The following is a 17,444-nucleotide window of genomic DNA, read 5'->3' as shown; positions in this document are numbered from 1 at the left end:
AAAATGTGTGAGTGAGGGAGAGACAGGTGTCAAAATACTAAAACCAGGAGATGAGGGTAGAGGTTCAGCAGCAAATAGTTATTAAAAGAAACAGATGACTTAGACAGAATGAAATTAACATGAAGACTACGTACTCATAACCATAATTGGTAACTTCTTTTACATTTTTCTGTCCAGATAAAACTGTGTCACCGATGCCTGACAGTAAGAACATTACTGCCACCTGCCCTGAATTCAGCTGTCTGGATGGATCTTGTATTCCCTTTACATCGGTTGGTGCTGATTTTTATGCTGACAAATAAATAAGACATTGTCCGTGTTATGGGATTTAAATGTTTTTCAGTTCCCTTCCACTTCATTTTCACTTCTTTTACAAATACTTATGTCTGATATTGTATATTTCCTTATTGCCAGGTTTGTAATGGAGTGGGAGACTGCCCAGACTCCACACTAACTACCCTTGGAGGACCCACAGATGAGCAGGGCTGTAGAACCTGGAGCTCCTGGGGTCCCTGGGGCCCCTGTAGCACCAGTTGTGGGACAGGCTCCATGAGCCGGCAGCGAACCTGCCCCCCAGGAGATCCACTTTGGCGTTGTCTTGGACAGGACGTTCAAAAGCAACAGTGCTTCAACTCCACCTGCCCAGGTTATGAGCTTGACACAGAACGTTTTGTTTAAAAATTAATAGACATATAATTAAAATAAGTTAATATAATTGTGTTTTTTATTCATATTTTATTCTGTTCTGTAATTCATCCAGTGGATGGTCAGTGGCTACCCTGGGTGAGCTGGTCCAACTGTTCCAGTGGTTGTGGAGGAGTGCAGGTCAGACACAGGGGCTGCCTCCCTCCCCGCTACGGTGGCCGAGCCTGTTCACAGCTGCTTGGACCGTCCAGCTCAGCCATGGAAATCAGTAAGCAACATTTGAAGGATAAGAAAAAACTTTTGTTATAATCAGGGAATTAAGTAAAATATGCTTATTTCAAAAACACATACATCAGTGAAATATATCATCTCAAAGTACAAAGGCATGTTGAATGGAATAATAAACAAAGCACTGTATTTAATATCCTCCACTCCAGCGCCTTGTCCTAATGATGGATGTGCCAACAGCAGCTGTCCCTCTGGCTTAGTGAGACACAGCTGTGCTCCCTGTCCAGTGTCCTGTGCCCATATCAGCAGTGGGACATTCTGTGATCCAAAAGCACCCTGCTTCTCAGGTCCGTGAGCGAGACTGTGGTCTCAAGAAAAATAGTTGATTGCTTTAACCTTGAATTATTGCTGTCATTATTATAAAATATAAATAATTCTCCACTTTCAGGCTGCTGGTGTCCAGAGGGCCAGGTGATGAGCCATACACAGCAGTGTGTATCACCAGACGAGTGCCTATGTGAGGTGGCAGGTGTCCAGTACTGGCCAGGACAGCAGATAAAAGTGGATTGTGACATTTGTGTTTGTGAGAGAGGAATGCCTCAGAGATGTCAGCCCAACCCAGACTGCTCAGGTAAATCTAACACATGCAAACAATCTAGTGACATCAACTTTAAGTCTAGTTTAGGTGCAGTATTTTTCCCTTTCCACTTCCCATAGTTCTCTCACGCAGGCACTCTTGTCTTATTTTAGTACACTGTGGATGGTCATCATGGTCTGAGTGGGGAGAGTGTTTGGGACCTTGTGGTGTCCAGAGTGTCCAGTGGTCTTTCCGCAGTCCAAACAACCCCACCAAGCACGGAGATGGGAGGGTGTGCAAAGGAATTTACAGGAAGGCTCGTAGGTTGGTACCACTTCACTCACAGGCTTCAATGGCCCCATATGTTCAGTGTGCTGATAGGGTGGTTGCTAGAAAAAAAACTAGTACCTCAGGTTTTCAGCACCTGGCAGAAGTTTTGGTAAATTCCCAAGAACTAATGTTTTGCACTCAAAAAAACTGCATGTTACTCCCTGATTCCTGCTCAATTTCTAGAGAAATGTTTAGTTCAGTGGAAGTCCTGCTCCTGGTGGAGGTTCTTAAAAAAGATGGGCACCACCTAACCTCTCATTCTAGTCGACTGGAGTGAAGCGAAGAGAAGTTTATAGACCTGGATTTATTGTGTAGACCATTTAAAATAACTGCAGTAGTTAAATTTTTGGCACATGCTAAACTAGCTATACAGAATTAGCTTGATCACACGTCACATATTACAAGGCTACAGTTCAAACCTTCAGCCGAGACCAAGAAGACCTTTTATCAATGAACAAATACATCTGTAACCATTTTGCAAAGACAACTGTTTGTTTTTAAGGTGTAATACTAAGCATTTACAAGCATTTACCTCTGTGTTCATCTGTTACGTTTGTGTGTCTCCACAGGTGTCAGACAGACTCATGTGAGGAGTGTGAGTACCAGGATCAGTCCCATGCTGTGGGAGACAGGTGGAGGTCAGACCCTTGTGAATTATGTCACTGTCTGCCCAACCGCACAGTGCAGTGTTTCCACTACTGTCCGTATGCTGTCACCGGATGCCCACAGGTGAGGGAATAGTATAGTACAATATGTGTGTATGTGGAGATGCACAGGCTCCTGTGCTTTAGTCATGCACCATGTCCACTCTATATACAGTGCGTGTAGATCGTCTTCTGGCTCAGTCCCAAACCATAAGAACCTGCTTACTGACCCACACTTGTCCCAGATGCAAAAAAAGTATGCTGTATGTTCAACTGCACTGGATATTCAATCAGCTTTTACTTCAATGGTCATTGATATCTGGGAAGAGTTAACAAAAGGAGCAATGCCATCCATCATTTGCCTTAATGAACATGGTTTCATGCATATACTGTATTTTGCCTCTCTTTGTACATAACTAGTCATTATTGTGTTTCAATCTCTATACCTTAAATTGAAGTTGTAGAGGTTATGCAGATGCTGTAGCAGATCTGCAGTCGTCCTGCATGAGTTTTGCGCAATACCCTAATTTAACTTCCTGTGAAAGTCCCCAATCATCCACCAACATATTTGTTTAAATCACCAAGAAAATTTGATTGTCATAAAACAATCAAAATCTGGAGTAAATACACAGATTATAATTAGCGTTATTCATTTTTGCCTCCAGCACCATTGCACCAGAGTGGTGTTGTAAAGTCTTTTGTCTTTTATTCATACAGGGCCAAAGCCTGGTGCTTGGAGATGGAGACCAGTGCTGTTACTGCCAAGGTACTAGTGTCACTTTCATTTTTACACCTGGTAGAATGAGATTACCTTAACATAACATATTCATTATTCTCAACCATCTCTGCATATAGGAGAAAATGATACAGTGTATGTGACACTCAGTCCTGCCAGTGTGACTTTAAAGCCAGACAGACACACTACACCCCTGGTTCCAACATATCCACTGCCTCCTGGAGGTTGGTGTCGTCATGTGGTAGTTGTGTAGATGGTGTTGAAGCATTTTATATTACGTCCATCTTGTAATTTTACGTTCTCCCCTTTTTGTCCAGATGAGTGTTGGTCACCATTAGGTGTTCAAACTCTTCCAGTCTCTAGTTTTGTGGCTTCATCACACCAGACAGGTCACCCTCCAGAGGCAGCTCGCCTTCATGCATTGGACCCTCACAGAGACCTCCAGGTACTGTATACCTACAGTAAATTAAAATGTTTATTTTCCAGGTAATATTCTGCAACATGCCACCTCCAAAATATTATTTTTAGGGCTGGAGTCCAGAACCTGAGGACTATAAAGATCTACCCCAACGGAGACCTGAAGGACACACTAGCAAAACGCAAAGCCCCTATATACAGATAGACCTGCTGAAACCATACAACGTCACTGGTAAAGCTTGGGGTTGAAATGGAACAGACTGAGTTCAGGTTCAATGTAGTGTGTAAAAGCTCCTATATGAAATAAATGCAGTCTACTCCGTTCTTCTACTCTTTTGTAGGTGTGTTAACGCAGGGTGGTGGCATGTTCAATACATTTGTATCTAGCTTTTATATGCAGTTCAGCCAGGATGGCAGGCAGTGGTACACATACAAAGAGCTTGTCACTGATGCCCGACCCAGAGCCAAGGTAAGACATCAAACCACAAATACCAAAGGGAAATTTCTAATATTTAATTTGCAAGGTTTTTATGCTGATGATTCATCTGTCTGGTTTCAGATTTTTCTTGGCAACCATGATGACCATGGGGTGGTGGAGGCCAGACTGGACAGGATGGTCTCTGCCCAGTTTGTTCGCCTGCTTCCACATGACTTTCAAAATGGCATCTATGTTCGACTGGAGATCATGGGCTGTGGTGATGGTCAGGAAGTTGTTTCAAAGCTTTATGGGGAATTTTATGGTCAGAATGGTTACTAAAAGGTTGTCCTCTCCTTTTAAGGTGATGGCAGGTTGACTACCTCGACCCCTTCCTCACCAATCTCCCCAGTGGGCGGCTGCAGAGTGAGGGAGTTCCAGTGCAGCAATGGTCGCTGTGTGCCAGCGGGTCCACTGGGAGTTGTCTGCAATGGAGTCAACGACTGTGGAGACGGATCAGATGAGATGTACTGTGGTGAGCTTTTCAGCCAACATCCATTTACTTATAGGCATTTATGTTTTCTTACAAATAGAAAAAATCAAATGTATTTAAACAAACACATACTGTAGGCACACAGCCGTCCCCTACAGCCACCAGCCCCCGCAGCTGCCCCTCTGGCCAGTTCTCCTGCCCCCCACCAGGGGGCTGCATTACAGCAGAGCAGCGCTGTGATGGGATCGCTGACTGTCCTAAAGGAGAAGATGAAAGCGGCTGCCACCCTCACGACCACTTCACCGCTCAGTCAGACAGGTGGAGGGTCTTGTTTTCATTCATTCAGTAGTGGTTGGTAATTAGCAAGTGTGTCATTTTATTAACTTTGAATCCAGTCTTATTGCTGCTTATTAATCTTGTTTGTATGTGTTTTTCTTCAATTCCTTGTGTTGTAGTGCTATCATAAAGAGCTTTAGGTGTTGGATTTACTCCTCTGTTGTTTTTTGGCAATTCACAGACCACACACACCCACCCCTGCTCCTCTCAGGACTCCATCTGTGTCTGCCGTCACTCGTCCTGCTGTGTCACCACCAGTAAGGAAACTTTTAAGTTCCATATGTGGTGTCACTGCTACTTCTGTCTGTCTCATGTTATTTCATTGACTGATGTTGATTAATGTTGAGTTTTCACAAATATTAATTTCAATTTCTAATGTATTTACAGGATAGTGTTCCAGGGTATCGTGGTAAGTACAACATATAATTCAGCACCATTTACAGTAATTACAAATACTAATACAGGGCTTAGGCATTGAAGTTTTATTTTGAGCCTCAGGATTCATTCTTTTTTCAGGCATCTGCTCATCTCCTCTTGGCCTGGAGGATGGGCGGATTCGATATGGTCAGTTGACTTCATCCTCACATCGAGAAAACAACCCTGCTGATGCTGGAAGACTAAACATCATTCCTAACATGTGAGAGATATTTGCATGGCTGAGGTGTGCGTCTTGTGACCATAAATTAGTGACAATGTCCTCATTCTACTAAAACATACTGTCTTTGGTACAGTCCAGTAATGGAGCCTGGATGGAGTCCCTTGCCTGCAGATGTCCAGCCCTATTTTCAGGTGGACTTCCTGGAGCCCACGTGGATATCAGGGCTTGTGATTCAGGGCAGTGAACGCATGAGGGGATACCTCACCAAATACCATCTGGCCTTTGCACTGCACAGCAACAGCTTCACAGACTACACCGAGAGTGGAAAACTTGGTGGTCCTGCTAAAGTATGTAGAGTTCAGATCATTTAATTCTGTACTTGTGTAAATCCTTTTATGAAAATGTTGTAAGCCTATTCCAGAGTACTAGAAGACAATGAAGCTAACTATCTTTACTTAGTCTCATATATACTATAAGTATCCTTCCTGTTGCAGGTGTTTGAAGTACGGATGGTCGGCAGGAAACCCGTGACCCGCTGGCTGGACCGGCTAGTCAGAGCCCGTTACTTTCGTATCCTTCCTGTAGAGTTCAGACACACCTTTTACCTGCGTGTGGAGGTTCTTGGCTGTAAAGGAGGTATCAACATTCACCCAAATACAAAAGTGACATCATCATAGTTCAGATATTAATTTGAGTGTGTTCTTTCACCTGAGGTATAAGGACGTCTTTCTATTATTAATAATATAACTCAACTTTCCCTCTTGCCCTTGTAGATGAGTTGTTGACCCCCAGCAGTGTGACTACACCCCCCTCTGGTGGTGGACAAGTGCCGGTGCCTCGCTGCGAGCCAGGCCAGTTTGCATGCCAGCACAGCGAGGAGTGTGTCTCTATCTCTGTGCTTTGTGACGGTCGACCTGACTGCAAGGACCTGTCTGATGAGATGGACTGTGGTGAGAGGGGAAGGATATTCTTTATTCTATTAAGTCATGGCACACCTTGTATACCTGCTTATGGTTTAGTTGAGTTGAGACCAAGGGATCACATACAGTACTTTAAATGTGTCTCCTCATCCCTATGATCGGGTACTGCTTCAACCTTAGGCTTTCCAGGGCTGCGGAACCAGACTACTTCCACAGGAAGACCAGGTTTTCATGGTGACAGTACAACAGGTGTCCCAGGACTCCGCACTACCAAGTCCCAGGGTGGCTTTCCTGGTCTGGCTACATCTGGTGTGAGTGGTGAGTGTCATTAATTATTGATTATCAGTATCTCAGTCAAGTTGGCCACGTTGACAACTTTTGATGTTTTAGTTTGGTTTTTACCTTAAACCTTTATTTCACCAACCACTGTGTGTATTTTAAATGCGCTGTTCATCCTTTCCACTAAACCTACATACCCAGGCGCCACCACAGGCCAACCTGGATTGCACCTCGCTACAACCCCTAGCTCTGGAAGGCCTGGTCTCCAAACCACTAAAGGTGTGGAGCCTACAACCTTCCTAGCTGTGCATAGATCAACATTTTACCCTAGAGAAAAGAGACAAACGATGTCACTGTTACCTCTTTTTTCTTTTTAGCCGAGTGGACCACTTCCAGCCTGCTACCCAGGGTGCTTTGTGTGGAGGGTCAATTTGCTTGTGGACTATTTGGCTGCATAGACCCTGTTCAGGTGTGTGATGGCAGGCAAGACTGTTTGGACGGGTCGGATGAAGAACACTGTGGTACGTATCATCATCCGGGCAGAGATCACAGACAATGGAAGGATACTGTAGGTCAGGGGTGTCAAAGTGACGCTGACGAGGGCCACTGCCCTGCTGGTTTTCCAACTCTCCCTGCTCCAGCTCCTACCGATTACTTTGACCATGTGTGTTCAGTCAATGACAAGTTGGAAAAGCCAACTGACACACATGATCAAGGTAATCAGCAGAGAGAGCTGGAAAACCAGCAGGGACACCGGCCCTGGAGGTGGATGAAGTTAGAGGACAGAGTTTGTAATTGCAGTGAAGAAGGAGTTAACATTGGTGATATTAGTTAAGACATAGAGTACTCTGTGACAGCTCTGCTTCAGCCATGGCCTCTAGGCTTTTTCTTTCTCTGTGTCTGTGGTTGTTTCTGTATTTACCTATGAACTTAGACTGACAGGTAGAGTAAGACAAGATTCTCTTTGTGTCTGAAAATGGATCACGTGTCTGATGCTTTATTTAAGTTTCTGTGTCTCACCAGGCACCACAGCCACGCCTGTGGTGATATCGCAGGTTCCCCTTGTGCCCAGCCCATGTTCTCACAAGCAGTTCCCCTGTGGCAGTGGGGAGTGTGTTCATACTGACCGTAGGTGTGACCTGCAGCAGGATTGTGTGGATGGGTCTGATGAAAAAGATTGTGGTGAGTTATATTCACACAGTTGCTCAACTGGTCATGAATCCAAATAGGTAAATGTAATTTCCATGTACCTTTGACTTCCTCCTACCACTAGTGGACTGCATCATGTCCCCATGGACAGCCTGGAGTGCTTGCAGTGTGTCATGTGGCTTGGGCTCGCTGTTTCGTCAGAGGGACGTCTTAAGGGAGGCTCTGCCTGGAGGCACCTGTGGTGTTGCTCAGTTTGATAGTCGAGCCTGCTTTTCACGGGCATGTCCAGGTATGTTCTGTGAACCTACATGTAGTGTCAAATGTGATACAGCGGTCACAAACTGTTAATTTAATCTAATAAAAATAATAATAATAGTAATTATAATACTTGCTGGTCTCCTCCCATAGTTAATGGTCGCTGGTCAGAGTGGACAGAGTGGTCGGATTGTGACGCTCTGTGTGGAGGTGGAGTCAAGCAGAGGAACAGAACCTGCACTGCTCCCCCTCCTAAAAACGGTGGTCGGGACTGTGAAGGCATGACTTTGCAGAGCCAGACCTGCAACAATCAGCCTTGCACCAAAGACACTGGCACACAGACGGGTGATTTATCCAAGCATTACATTCTGTTAAATTCTGTCAAATAAACAGTGAACACAATAAACATCTCTGTAGGCAGACTGACTCACTGCGCTGATGTGTAGGTTGTGTCAACGGCTTGGTGCTTGTGACTGCAGCAGACTGCCAGGCTGGAAGAGTTAAGCCTTGTCCTCTTACCTGTGCACATCTTAGCTTTGCTGGGAACTGCACTGCTACCTGTGTGTTGGGTAGGACACCACATTCTATTAGTAATAATAGCATTTAAGCAGGAAAGGCCATGAATGTAAATGACATTGCTTTTACCAAGTTCCTAATTTCAAGATGAACAGCCATTACAGCCTTACATGATATTGCATAAGAAAGAGTGAATTACTGCGTAATCTGGAGGCCAGATCATATTCTTCACGATTTATTGTTTGTTAGTGGATGGCTTTTCATTTAGTGGGTTGGTGATAAAATATTCACATATCTAGATCAGCAAACCTGTGCTGAAACTGTTCCAGAGATGGAACTATTCCTGTTCTTCACATGGGCTCACTGATTAGAACATTATTCATTCCTCCAGGGTGCCGCTGTCCCGATGGTCTGTACCTTCAGGAGGGACAGTGTGTAAATGCAAGCCAATGTGTCTGTCACTGGAACGGCCAAGCACTGCAGCCAGGACAGACCGTGAAGGGGAACCATTGTACCACATGGTGAGAGGCGTTTCCTTTAATTGTATTCATGTTACTATTCAAGTAATGGATCATTTCTAAAATACCTGGCTAAACTTGTACATTATGGGATAACGCCTAATCTATAATAATCTACTGCTGCTGAGTTAAAAGCGAAACTAACCATTAGAAATCTCCAACCAGCCTATGTAAACATGGACAAGTCACCTGTGACAGCTCCAGCTGTGTGGCAAGCTGCCAGTGGTCTGCGTGGACGTCGTGGTCGTCATGTGATGTCACCTGTGGCCTGGGTTTACAGCAGCGCTACAGGTGAACCTGATGTACATGTACTGTATGAATCTGTCAGTGCTAATCACAAACTGTTTGTGTTGAGTGGAGCTTTATTGAATATTATTTCTAATTGTTAATTACATTTTTGTTTCTTCACATGAATGACTTGAATGCTTACCTTGTTTGACTCCCACTCTCTCATTTACCCTTAACATGTCTGTTCAGGTCTCCAGTGAACTCAACAAGTGCAGCTACTGTCCAGCCCTGTCCAGGAGATTCCACTGAGGCCCGCACCTGTTCTAACACCTGCCTTCCTGGTAAACATTCTCAAATCCCAATCCCAGTGATGGAATCTACATTTCTGTTTTTTTTCCTAAGATTCAGCTGCCATCAGGATTCTCTTTATTATCAAGCTAATAATTATTTGTATACTAAGTTTTCTGACATTGATTTATGATGGTGATAACTTGAAGTTCTCTTATAGCACTACTTGAAGGAGTTTGGAGTAAATGGACCAGTTGGTCCGAGTGCAGTAAGACATGCTTTAACCATGTTGATGAGGTGGGAATTAGGCGACGATTCCGCAGCTGCAACAGCACTAACTCTGCCTGTGATGGAGACAGCGAGGAGCAAGAGCCCTGCAACACTGAACACTGTCCAGGTATGAATTGATGCAGGCATAGACATTAACGAGTGACTAGAGTTGCTAATTCATTCCATTACCCGTTGTTATGTGAATAGAAAGTTGATTAAAGTCATTTGCTTCTAGTAAATGGTGGCTGGTCATCCTGGTCATCCTGGTCTTCATGTTCATCGGAGTGTGACTCCGGGGTCCAAACAAGAGAGCGATTTTGCAATTCACCCTCACCACAGCATGGGGGCAATAAATGCCCTGGGCCACAGATTCAAACAGGAGACTGTAACTCCCACCCCTGCACAGGTGCTCAAGGCTTTTAGAGCAACACACTGCTCTATGTTCAGCCCATCTGTGTCCGTGTGTGTATGGTCTTATTTTTGCTGCTGCTCCACTCAGGTGACTGTCCAGAGGGCATGGTGTATATGACAGCGGCTGAGTGCGAGGCTCATGGTGGAGCATGTCCTCGAGTGTGTTTGGACATGACGCCCGTAAACGTGCAGTGTGCCACCACTTGTTATGACGGCTGCTATTGTGCCCCGGGCTTCTACCTGTTCAACAGCAGCTGTGTCCCCCAAGCACAGTGTCCATGCTACCATCAGGGACAGACATACCCAGCCGGCGCTTCCCTGGTTGTTGATGCCTGCAATAACTGGTAATAAATCTGATGTGAAGTGATTCAAAAGCACAAACAAACTAGGACCTACAGTAGATCATTGTTCTCTTGCTTTTTAACAGCACTTGCACTAATGGAGAGATGGAGTGTGGAACAGCTCCTTGCGCTGGTTGGTGTTTCACATCTCACCATTCTTATTACTGCAGATCTCTGTTCTCATTTTTTGTTTTCTTGTCTCTTCAGTGGACTGTGGCTGGAGTGGCTGGACCCAGTGGAGCACCTGCAGTCGGACGTGTGACGTTGGTGTGAGGAGGAGGTATCGTTCAGGAACCAATCCTGCTCCAGCATTTGGTGGACGTCCCTGCAAAGGAGACAGAGTTGGGATTGATACCTGCAGCATTGAACCCTGCTTTGGTAGTGAAGCCACTTGGTTGATTATGTTTTAAAATGACACATACTGTAATAAATTACAAGAGGTCTATACAGTTATCATGTCTCCCAGGTGTGAAGGAACCATGGAGCACATGGTCACAGTGCTCAGTGACCTGTGGAGGAGGGTACAGGAAACGAACCCGTGGGCCCATTCGAATCCACGGGACTGCTCAGCAGTTCAGTGCCTGTAGTCTGCAGCCCTGTGGTATAGTACCCACTCACCTAACCGCTCTACTTCTGTTACTTCTGTACATGTACAGTAGCTGTGCAGCAAAGTCTAGTAAAAGGGATAAACAAGGCATTACTTGTTTTATATAAGCACACTGAGGCTCAACCTGAAAATCATATTTTCCATGGCTGTTTGTTAGCTGGTGACCAGAAGTGTCCTCCAGGCCAGGAGTGGAAGCAGTGTGTGAAGGGGGCAGTGTTGTGTACAGATCTCACCATGAACCTCAGCCGGAACTGCACGCCAGGCTGCCAGTGTCCACTCGGAACGCTGCAGCAGGTGAAGTTATGGCCCCAAACTCACACAGTCACAAATATAACAAGCATGAGATTATTATTCTTGCTTATTACATTCCCAGAATGGTGTGTGTGTGCAAGAGTCTGACTGCCGCTGTGATGTGGATGGAGAACAGTATGTAACAGGAGACACAGTTCAAACAGGCTGCAACAACTGGTGAGTAAACGGAGTATGAGCAACTCCCCAGCAGCGGAGGATGAAAATGATGATTCAATCTGTTTCTGTATTTCAGTACATGTGACGCAGGGAGTCTGGTAAACTGTTCTCAGGACGTCTGCAATAGTAGGGAAAAAGTCATTTACGCTACCTTTTGTGTGTGTTTTACTTGTCACTGTTTCATGTACAGTACTAACTGTAGAGTCTCTTGTAGAGTACTGTAATGAATACATCATTGTAGTGATGTTGGTGTGTGAACATCATGCAGCTGCTTGTTATTTCTTCATTTTATTTCTTCCCACAAACGTTCACTGCAGTTGATGCCCAGTGGTCTTCGTGGACTCCTTGGAGTCAGTGCTCTCTGTCCTGTGGACCCGGTCTCCAGTCTCGCTACAGGTTCTGTTCCAGCCCCCAGCGCTCTGGCAGTGGCCTGCCGTGTGTGGGACCTCACAGGGAGGACCAGGTCTGCGTCACTAGCCCATGTGACCGTGAGTTAATTCCCTTACATACATGTACTGTGTCTGCTATGGCCTGGAATGACATTCAAGTTCATAGCCAGGCTGCCATTAGCTAGCTGTAATTGGCTAGGTGAGTTACAGTATGGTTGATAATACCAGTTCATTCTGCACAGTCAAGCACTGCAGCAGCATATGTCCACAGACAGACGTTGGACAGTTTAAACAGTGAACAGTAAACTACTGTACTACAGTGTGAGGGTGAACCTACAAAAATTAAATAGTTAAATATAGTTTTGCTGCTTTATGGGACTAGACTATTTCAAACTCTTAAAGGTAAACTGATGCTTTTTACTGTGATGGACTGTAAGAGAGACGTCTGCTAGTAAATTTCACCTACAGTGAAGCTCAGTTGTTGTTACTGGAACTGGAATGTTTGAAGGTTGTCCTGATCTGTCCAGGTGACGGGGGCTGGAGTCAGTGGAGCAGCTGGACACAGTGTACCAAATCATGTGGTGGGGGTGTTCAGAGCCGGAGGAGGGAGTGTGATAGTCCCAGTCCAGAGTGGGAAGGAGCTTATTGTGAGGGTCTGGGATTCCAGGTTATGTCCTGTAACACTAATCACTGTCCAGGTATGTGCGCTAAGTGTGTGAACTGAATGTGAGCCTGTGCAGCAATACTCAGCCCTGACTTTGTTTCCAGTCCCACCCTGTTCTCAGGTTCCAGGCACAGCATTTAGTAGTTGTGGTCCCTCCTGCCCTCGCTCCTGTGATGACCTGACCGTAAGTATTTCAAGTATCATCGCAGATTTACGATGGTCCTACCCAATGGTTATTGAATAAAGAACTGAGATGTTGTTAGTGACAGTGGTTTGTTTATGTCTTTTAGTACTGTGAGTGGCGGTGTGAGCCCGGCTGCTACTGTACTGAGGGAAAGGTGCTGTCTGAAAATGGCACAGTTTGTGTGGAGAGAGAAGACTGTCCATGCCTGGAGCTCAGCATTGGACGCTGGTTGGAACCGGGGGAGACCACTGAGTCGCATGATGGATGTAACAACTGGTGAGAGCCTTTGTGCCTATGTGCACCATGTTTGCATTCTACAGGTTACCAATGAGGAGGAGGAGCTTCATATTTGCTTTCCTGTCTTTCAGCACCTGTGAGGGTGGGAGGCTGAACTGCACCAGATACCCCTGCCCCAGTGAGACAAGCCTTTGTGTTTAAAATGAAAACCTTAAAGCAATGTATTGAATACTCTATATTTGCTATATATATCACCCTCTAAGGAAGTCACATACTGTTGTTTGTGTTTCCAGTATCAGGTAACTGGTGTGAGTGGTCAGAGTGGACTCCTTGCTCCAGGACCTGTGGGGCAGAGTCTGTGTCCCGCTACAGAAGTTGTAGCTGTCCTGAGCCCAGGGCTGGAGGAGCAGACTGCCCTGGGGAACATGAAATACACAGTGGAGTTGGAGTTCAAATCCAGAGACAGCCGTGTCCTGTAGTTACCTTCTGCCCAGGTAGGACACCACTAAGTGCTGGCAGACACAAACTGGTGGTTTTCAAACACGGCCCCCAAGTCCTGTACAACTGCTCTACTTCATTTCCATTTATCCCTGCCCCACCCACAGCTGTTTACATGGATCAGGTCTGATCCATCACTCAGAAGCTGGCCGGGCAGGGCAGGGCAGAGCTGGCTTCAAGACAGTGGTACTGGACTTGAGGCCGGGGTTTGAGAACCACTGATGAGTTGGAAGGGTTTTAGTTGAATGCAAGTGTAGTGTTTTTTGTCTCTAACTAAACTTTTGCTCTGTTCAGGTGGGTTTTCCTTTTTAGTTACACTCCTGCTCGTTTTTACTTTTATTCACTCTTCCTTTAGTTCACGGGTCATGGAGCTCCTGGTCCGCATGGTCAGATTGTGACGGGTGCCTCGGCTCGGCCACTCGCACCAGGGAATGTAACAGTCCCCCTGCCAGGTTTGGTGGTCTGCCCTGTCTTGGAGAGACCAGGCAGAGACGTAGTTGCCATGACAACATTACTGTCTGCTCAGGTTAGCTTAATAAGGCAATGAATATTAATAGTGGATGTATGAAGTATGTATTTAATGTGTAGAAAATCAGTTGTCAAATTCTGTAAAAAGACTAGAAGGCTTGCTTCATTAGTGTGCAACACATACAGTACAGAAGGATTTTAATAAAACAAATAAAGAAAATGGCTATCTGGCGATTAATGATCTCCGATTAAAGTGTTGGTAGAATTTCCTATTGTTAATGTGTTTCTCATCCTGTGTCCTGTGTTCAGACTGTGGTGGAGGCCAGGAGGAGTGGCCCTGTGGAAAGCCCTGCCCTCGTTCCTGTTCAGATCTCCATGGTGACACAGTGTGCTTGGACCCCCCTGGCTGCAGCCCGAGCTGTGGTTGTCCGGATGACATGGTTCTGCAGGATGACGTGTGTGTGTCTAGGGACGAGTGTCGCTGCAAATACCACAACAGCTCTGCCACCGGTTAGATACACAAACTATTTACAGTACATCAAGGCCGGGGGTGGTGACTTAGCGTAGATCAGTATGAGGTACATGTTTGTCTCTTTATATGGATTAGTTATGTCTCTTTGCCTCTCTCTGTACAGTTGATCTAAATTCCACTAATGCAGCCTGGCTGTGGCCTGGAGGATATGATTGGCACTTTGCAAATCCAGGGGATAGCATCATTAGTGATTGCAAGAATTGGTATGACACAACAAAGCCATTTTGACTGTAGTAGGAGAAGTTCCTATCTGATCAACATATTTTGTCTTTCTCCCTTCATTTATGCTAAGTTCATGCGAGGCTGGGATTCTGCAGTGCCAGTCTGTTCCTGGCTGCCACGTTGACGGTGGCTGGAGCCAGTGGGGAGCCTGGTCTGAGTGCTCGCTTTCTTGCGCCGGAGGGGTCAAGTTTAGGAGTCGCCAGTGTGATAATCCCTTTCCTCAGAGTGGTGGAAGAGGCTGCGTGGGAGTCACTGAGCAGCAGAAAAACTGCAACATACACCCGTGCACAGGTAGTGATTGGATTGACCAGGCAGTCTGGTTCTGAGTAAAAGATCTTTAAGCCAAAACAGAGAAACTAAAAAAAAGAATAAATGGAAAAGTGGGGTAAACTGATTTAAAATGCCCTTAAGTGAAAAATGAAAAACATCCTGCGTTACATATTTTCTGACTTCCAGATTCCGTGGGGAATTGGCAGCTCTGGTCTTCGTGGTCTGTGTGTTCAGTCAGCTGTGGAGGAGGGCAGCAGTCCCGCAATCGACTTTGTAGCTCTCCGCCATGTAGCGGCCTCAGTCGTCAGAGCAAGACCTGCAACACCCAGGTCTGCCTTGGTGAGTCCCTCTTTCCTCTAGCACCCTGTTTTTATGGCATCATGTTTTCCGTGGAACAGGATTGTTTACTGTTTCTTTGTGTTGGTCTCATTGTGTGCAGAGGTGGGCTGCCCTCCAGGCAGGCTGTACAGGGAGTGTGAACGAGGCGAAGGTTGTCCATTCAACTGTGCTCAGATCAGTGGCAGGGAGGGCTGTTACTCAGACGGCTGTGAGGAAGGCTGCCACTGCCCCTGGCACACCTACCAGCATGGAGGAGTCTGTCTGCAGGCGGGTTCCACTGTGATTTATGAGCAGTCAAAGATTGTGAGAAGCTCATGATAGTTCAAATAATGATCATTGTTTGTGTGTCTCAGGAGTGTCCGTGTCTGGTCGACAGGGATCTTTTGGAATCCTTACAAAGTGTGTCTATCACACCTGTCTCATACCTGCACCTGTTTAACATCTCTGAGGGAATGGAGCTCCAGTCTGGGGAAACACTGGTTCATGACTGCAGCACCTGGTTAGCAGAGAATAATTCTGTCCCCACCGTGCAATTACAGCTGAAATTATGGGAGCTCTGTAAATACTTGAAACATCTAAAACCATTTGGAAATGAGATACAAGATCCCTGTGTGTGTGTGTGTGTGTGTGTGTGTGTGTGTCTGTGTGTGTGTGTCTGTGTGTGTGTGTGTGTGTGTGTGTGTGTCTGTGTGTGTGTCTGTGTGTGCGCACCAGAATTGGACGTTGGCCCTGGAAATTCTTCCTCTGCTCCCATTGGGTCTCATTGGCTCTTATTTCTTTCTGAGAAGCGCATAGTGAGCTTCATTCAGAACCTGTTTGTGCAATTTTATACTGATGACATTAAAACACATCACCTAAATCAAACATCTGTAACTCCAACCATCCATGGATGGCACCAATGTAAAAGAACTGAGTGCCCTTCTGCATCCTCTTACTCTACCAAAATGCCAAACATGTCCTCTGTAATTAAGATAATAATACATTGCTACAAAGCCAAATAAATATGATTAATAGTTAACAAATGTACTATAAAGTGGACAATAGCAATAAATGTAATTTAAACAATAATTAAACATTAAAAGATACATCTCAGTGTTAAAGTCCATGTTAATGACACATTACGCACAGACAAATATTGAACACTGGTTTTCCACCCTCACACCATTTTATTTCCATTAGTGGCTGTGACCACGGCAGATGGAATTGTTCCTTGGAGCCTTGCCCAGTCGACGGGGGTCTGTCACCTTGGGGACCTTGGAGTCCGTGCTCACTCTCTTGTGGAGGTCTTGGTCTGAAAACACGGTCCAGGAGCTGCACTCAGCCTGCTCCAGCACATGGAGGAAGAGATTGCCAGGAGCCGCGCCAGGAAACCACTTACTGCCAAGCTCCTGACTGCCCAGGTACCTGGGATAATTTAGACAGATGGTACAGTGTGTACAAGTAAGGTGTGATCAAGGTTGAGAACAAAAACAACACTTAAAATGCTGAATACTGAATTAAATTACATGTATTGCTTAATAATGACTTTAACTTTACATTTACTTTACTGTTCGAACTAAAAATCTACTACTGTATGGCAGTGACTGTCGGGCCTACACAACAACCAGGTTTAGAAGGTAAGAAGAATGAATACAAGGTGCATCTTACTTGCTTTTTCCTCATTACCTTTCTCCCCACTTCACCTCTATGTTGTAATTTTTTTAGTCATGAGGCAATAAAGATTCATGAATACTTTTCACCCTCTTCCTCCATCTTCATCAGATGAAGACGATGGCTTTTCTCCCTGGTCATTGTGGAGTCCCTGCACTAAGACCTGCACTGATGCTGTGAGCCCAGCTGTGAAGTCTCGTCGTCGCCAGTGTGTCAGTGCTCCCTGCTCGGGAAGCTCCCACCAAGAGAAGGCCTGTAACCTGCCACAGTGTTCAGGTACAGTAGAGAAACCACCATCTGTCCATCATCTGTACATTTGCTT

At 45.5% G+C, this 17,444-nt stretch overlaps 1 protein-coding gene across 1 annotated transcript in view; it reads left to right on the top strand.

Annotated features, from left to right (window-relative positions):
• The window catches only part of sspo (SCO-spondin), a 45,209-nt gene that overhangs the window by 10,565 nt on the left and 17,200 nt on the right, over positions 1 to 17,444 (top strand). Inside the window, exons 35-90 of the mRNA XM_029149585.3 lie at positions 178 to 272; positions 415 to 646; positions 761 to 913; positions 1,083 to 1,220; positions 1,322 to 1,504; positions 1,624 to 1,774; positions 2,350 to 2,509; positions 3,142 to 3,190; positions 3,280 to 3,384; positions 3,478 to 3,605; positions 3,689 to 3,809; positions 3,919 to 4,046; positions 4,137 to 4,278; positions 4,357 to 4,527; positions 4,623 to 4,803; positions 5,003 to 5,078; positions 5,209 to 5,230; positions 5,338 to 5,458; positions 5,553 to 5,766; positions 5,914 to 6,055; positions 6,193 to 6,369; positions 6,520 to 6,657; positions 6,820 to 6,897; positions 6,996 to 7,139; positions 7,642 to 7,800; positions 7,892 to 8,056; positions 8,176 to 8,367; positions 8,469 to 8,591; positions 8,930 to 9,059; positions 9,222 to 9,347; positions 9,534 to 9,625; positions 9,793 to 9,969; positions 10,078 to 10,248; positions 10,342 to 10,597; positions 10,681 to 10,727; positions 10,802 to 10,972; positions 11,061 to 11,195; positions 11,359 to 11,495; positions 11,575 to 11,669; positions 11,746 to 11,795; positions 11,987 to 12,157; positions 12,586 to 12,756; positions 12,827 to 12,906; positions 13,013 to 13,182; positions 13,275 to 13,321; positions 13,437 to 13,637; positions 13,997 to 14,167; positions 14,419 to 14,619; positions 14,745 to 14,844; positions 14,934 to 15,154; positions 15,320 to 15,472; positions 15,573 to 15,739; positions 15,826 to 15,971; positions 16,652 to 16,872; positions 17,053 to 17,088; positions 17,234 to 17,398. Of these exons, the coding sequence (XP_029005418.1) occupies positions 178 to 272; positions 415 to 646; positions 761 to 913; positions 1,083 to 1,220; positions 1,322 to 1,504; positions 1,624 to 1,774; positions 2,350 to 2,509; positions 3,142 to 3,190; positions 3,280 to 3,384; positions 3,478 to 3,605; positions 3,689 to 3,809; positions 3,919 to 4,046; positions 4,137 to 4,278; positions 4,357 to 4,527; positions 4,623 to 4,803; positions 5,003 to 5,078; positions 5,209 to 5,230; positions 5,338 to 5,458; positions 5,553 to 5,766; positions 5,914 to 6,055; positions 6,193 to 6,369; positions 6,520 to 6,657; positions 6,820 to 6,897; positions 6,996 to 7,139; positions 7,642 to 7,800; positions 7,892 to 8,056; positions 8,176 to 8,367; positions 8,469 to 8,591; positions 8,930 to 9,059; positions 9,222 to 9,347; positions 9,534 to 9,625; positions 9,793 to 9,969; positions 10,078 to 10,248; positions 10,342 to 10,597; positions 10,681 to 10,727; positions 10,802 to 10,972; positions 11,061 to 11,195; positions 11,359 to 11,495; positions 11,575 to 11,669; positions 11,746 to 11,795; positions 11,987 to 12,157; positions 12,586 to 12,756; positions 12,827 to 12,906; positions 13,013 to 13,182; positions 13,275 to 13,321; positions 13,437 to 13,637; positions 13,997 to 14,167; positions 14,419 to 14,619; positions 14,745 to 14,844; positions 14,934 to 15,154; positions 15,320 to 15,472; positions 15,573 to 15,739; positions 15,826 to 15,971; positions 16,652 to 16,872; positions 17,053 to 17,088; positions 17,234 to 17,398 (7,896 nt within the window). The remainder of the gene's footprint in view (positions 1 to 177; positions 273 to 414; positions 647 to 760; positions 914 to 1,082; positions 1,221 to 1,321; positions 1,505 to 1,623; positions 1,775 to 2,349; positions 2,510 to 3,141; positions 3,191 to 3,279; positions 3,385 to 3,477; positions 3,606 to 3,688; positions 3,810 to 3,918; positions 4,047 to 4,136; positions 4,279 to 4,356; positions 4,528 to 4,622; positions 4,804 to 5,002; positions 5,079 to 5,208; positions 5,231 to 5,337; positions 5,459 to 5,552; positions 5,767 to 5,913; positions 6,056 to 6,192; positions 6,370 to 6,519; positions 6,658 to 6,819; positions 6,898 to 6,995; positions 7,140 to 7,641; positions 7,801 to 7,891; positions 8,057 to 8,175; positions 8,368 to 8,468; positions 8,592 to 8,929; positions 9,060 to 9,221; positions 9,348 to 9,533; positions 9,626 to 9,792; positions 9,970 to 10,077; positions 10,249 to 10,341; positions 10,598 to 10,680; positions 10,728 to 10,801; positions 10,973 to 11,060; positions 11,196 to 11,358; positions 11,496 to 11,574; positions 11,670 to 11,745; positions 11,796 to 11,986; positions 12,158 to 12,585; positions 12,757 to 12,826; positions 12,907 to 13,012; positions 13,183 to 13,274; positions 13,322 to 13,436; positions 13,638 to 13,996; positions 14,168 to 14,418; positions 14,620 to 14,744; positions 14,845 to 14,933; positions 15,155 to 15,319; positions 15,473 to 15,572; positions 15,740 to 15,825; positions 15,972 to 16,651; positions 16,873 to 17,052; positions 17,089 to 17,233; positions 17,399 to 17,444) is intronic.

The sequence above is a fragment of the Betta splendens genome, chromosome 4 (genome assembly GCF_900634795.4).
Source record: "Betta splendens chromosome 4, fBetSpl5.4, whole genome shotgun sequence".
NCBI classification, from domain to species: domain Eukaryota; kingdom Metazoa; phylum Chordata; class Actinopteri; order Anabantiformes; family Osphronemidae; genus Betta; species Betta splendens.
Note: the sequence above shows the minus strand (reverse complement) of the source record. Positions and strands in the feature narration are given on the sequence as shown.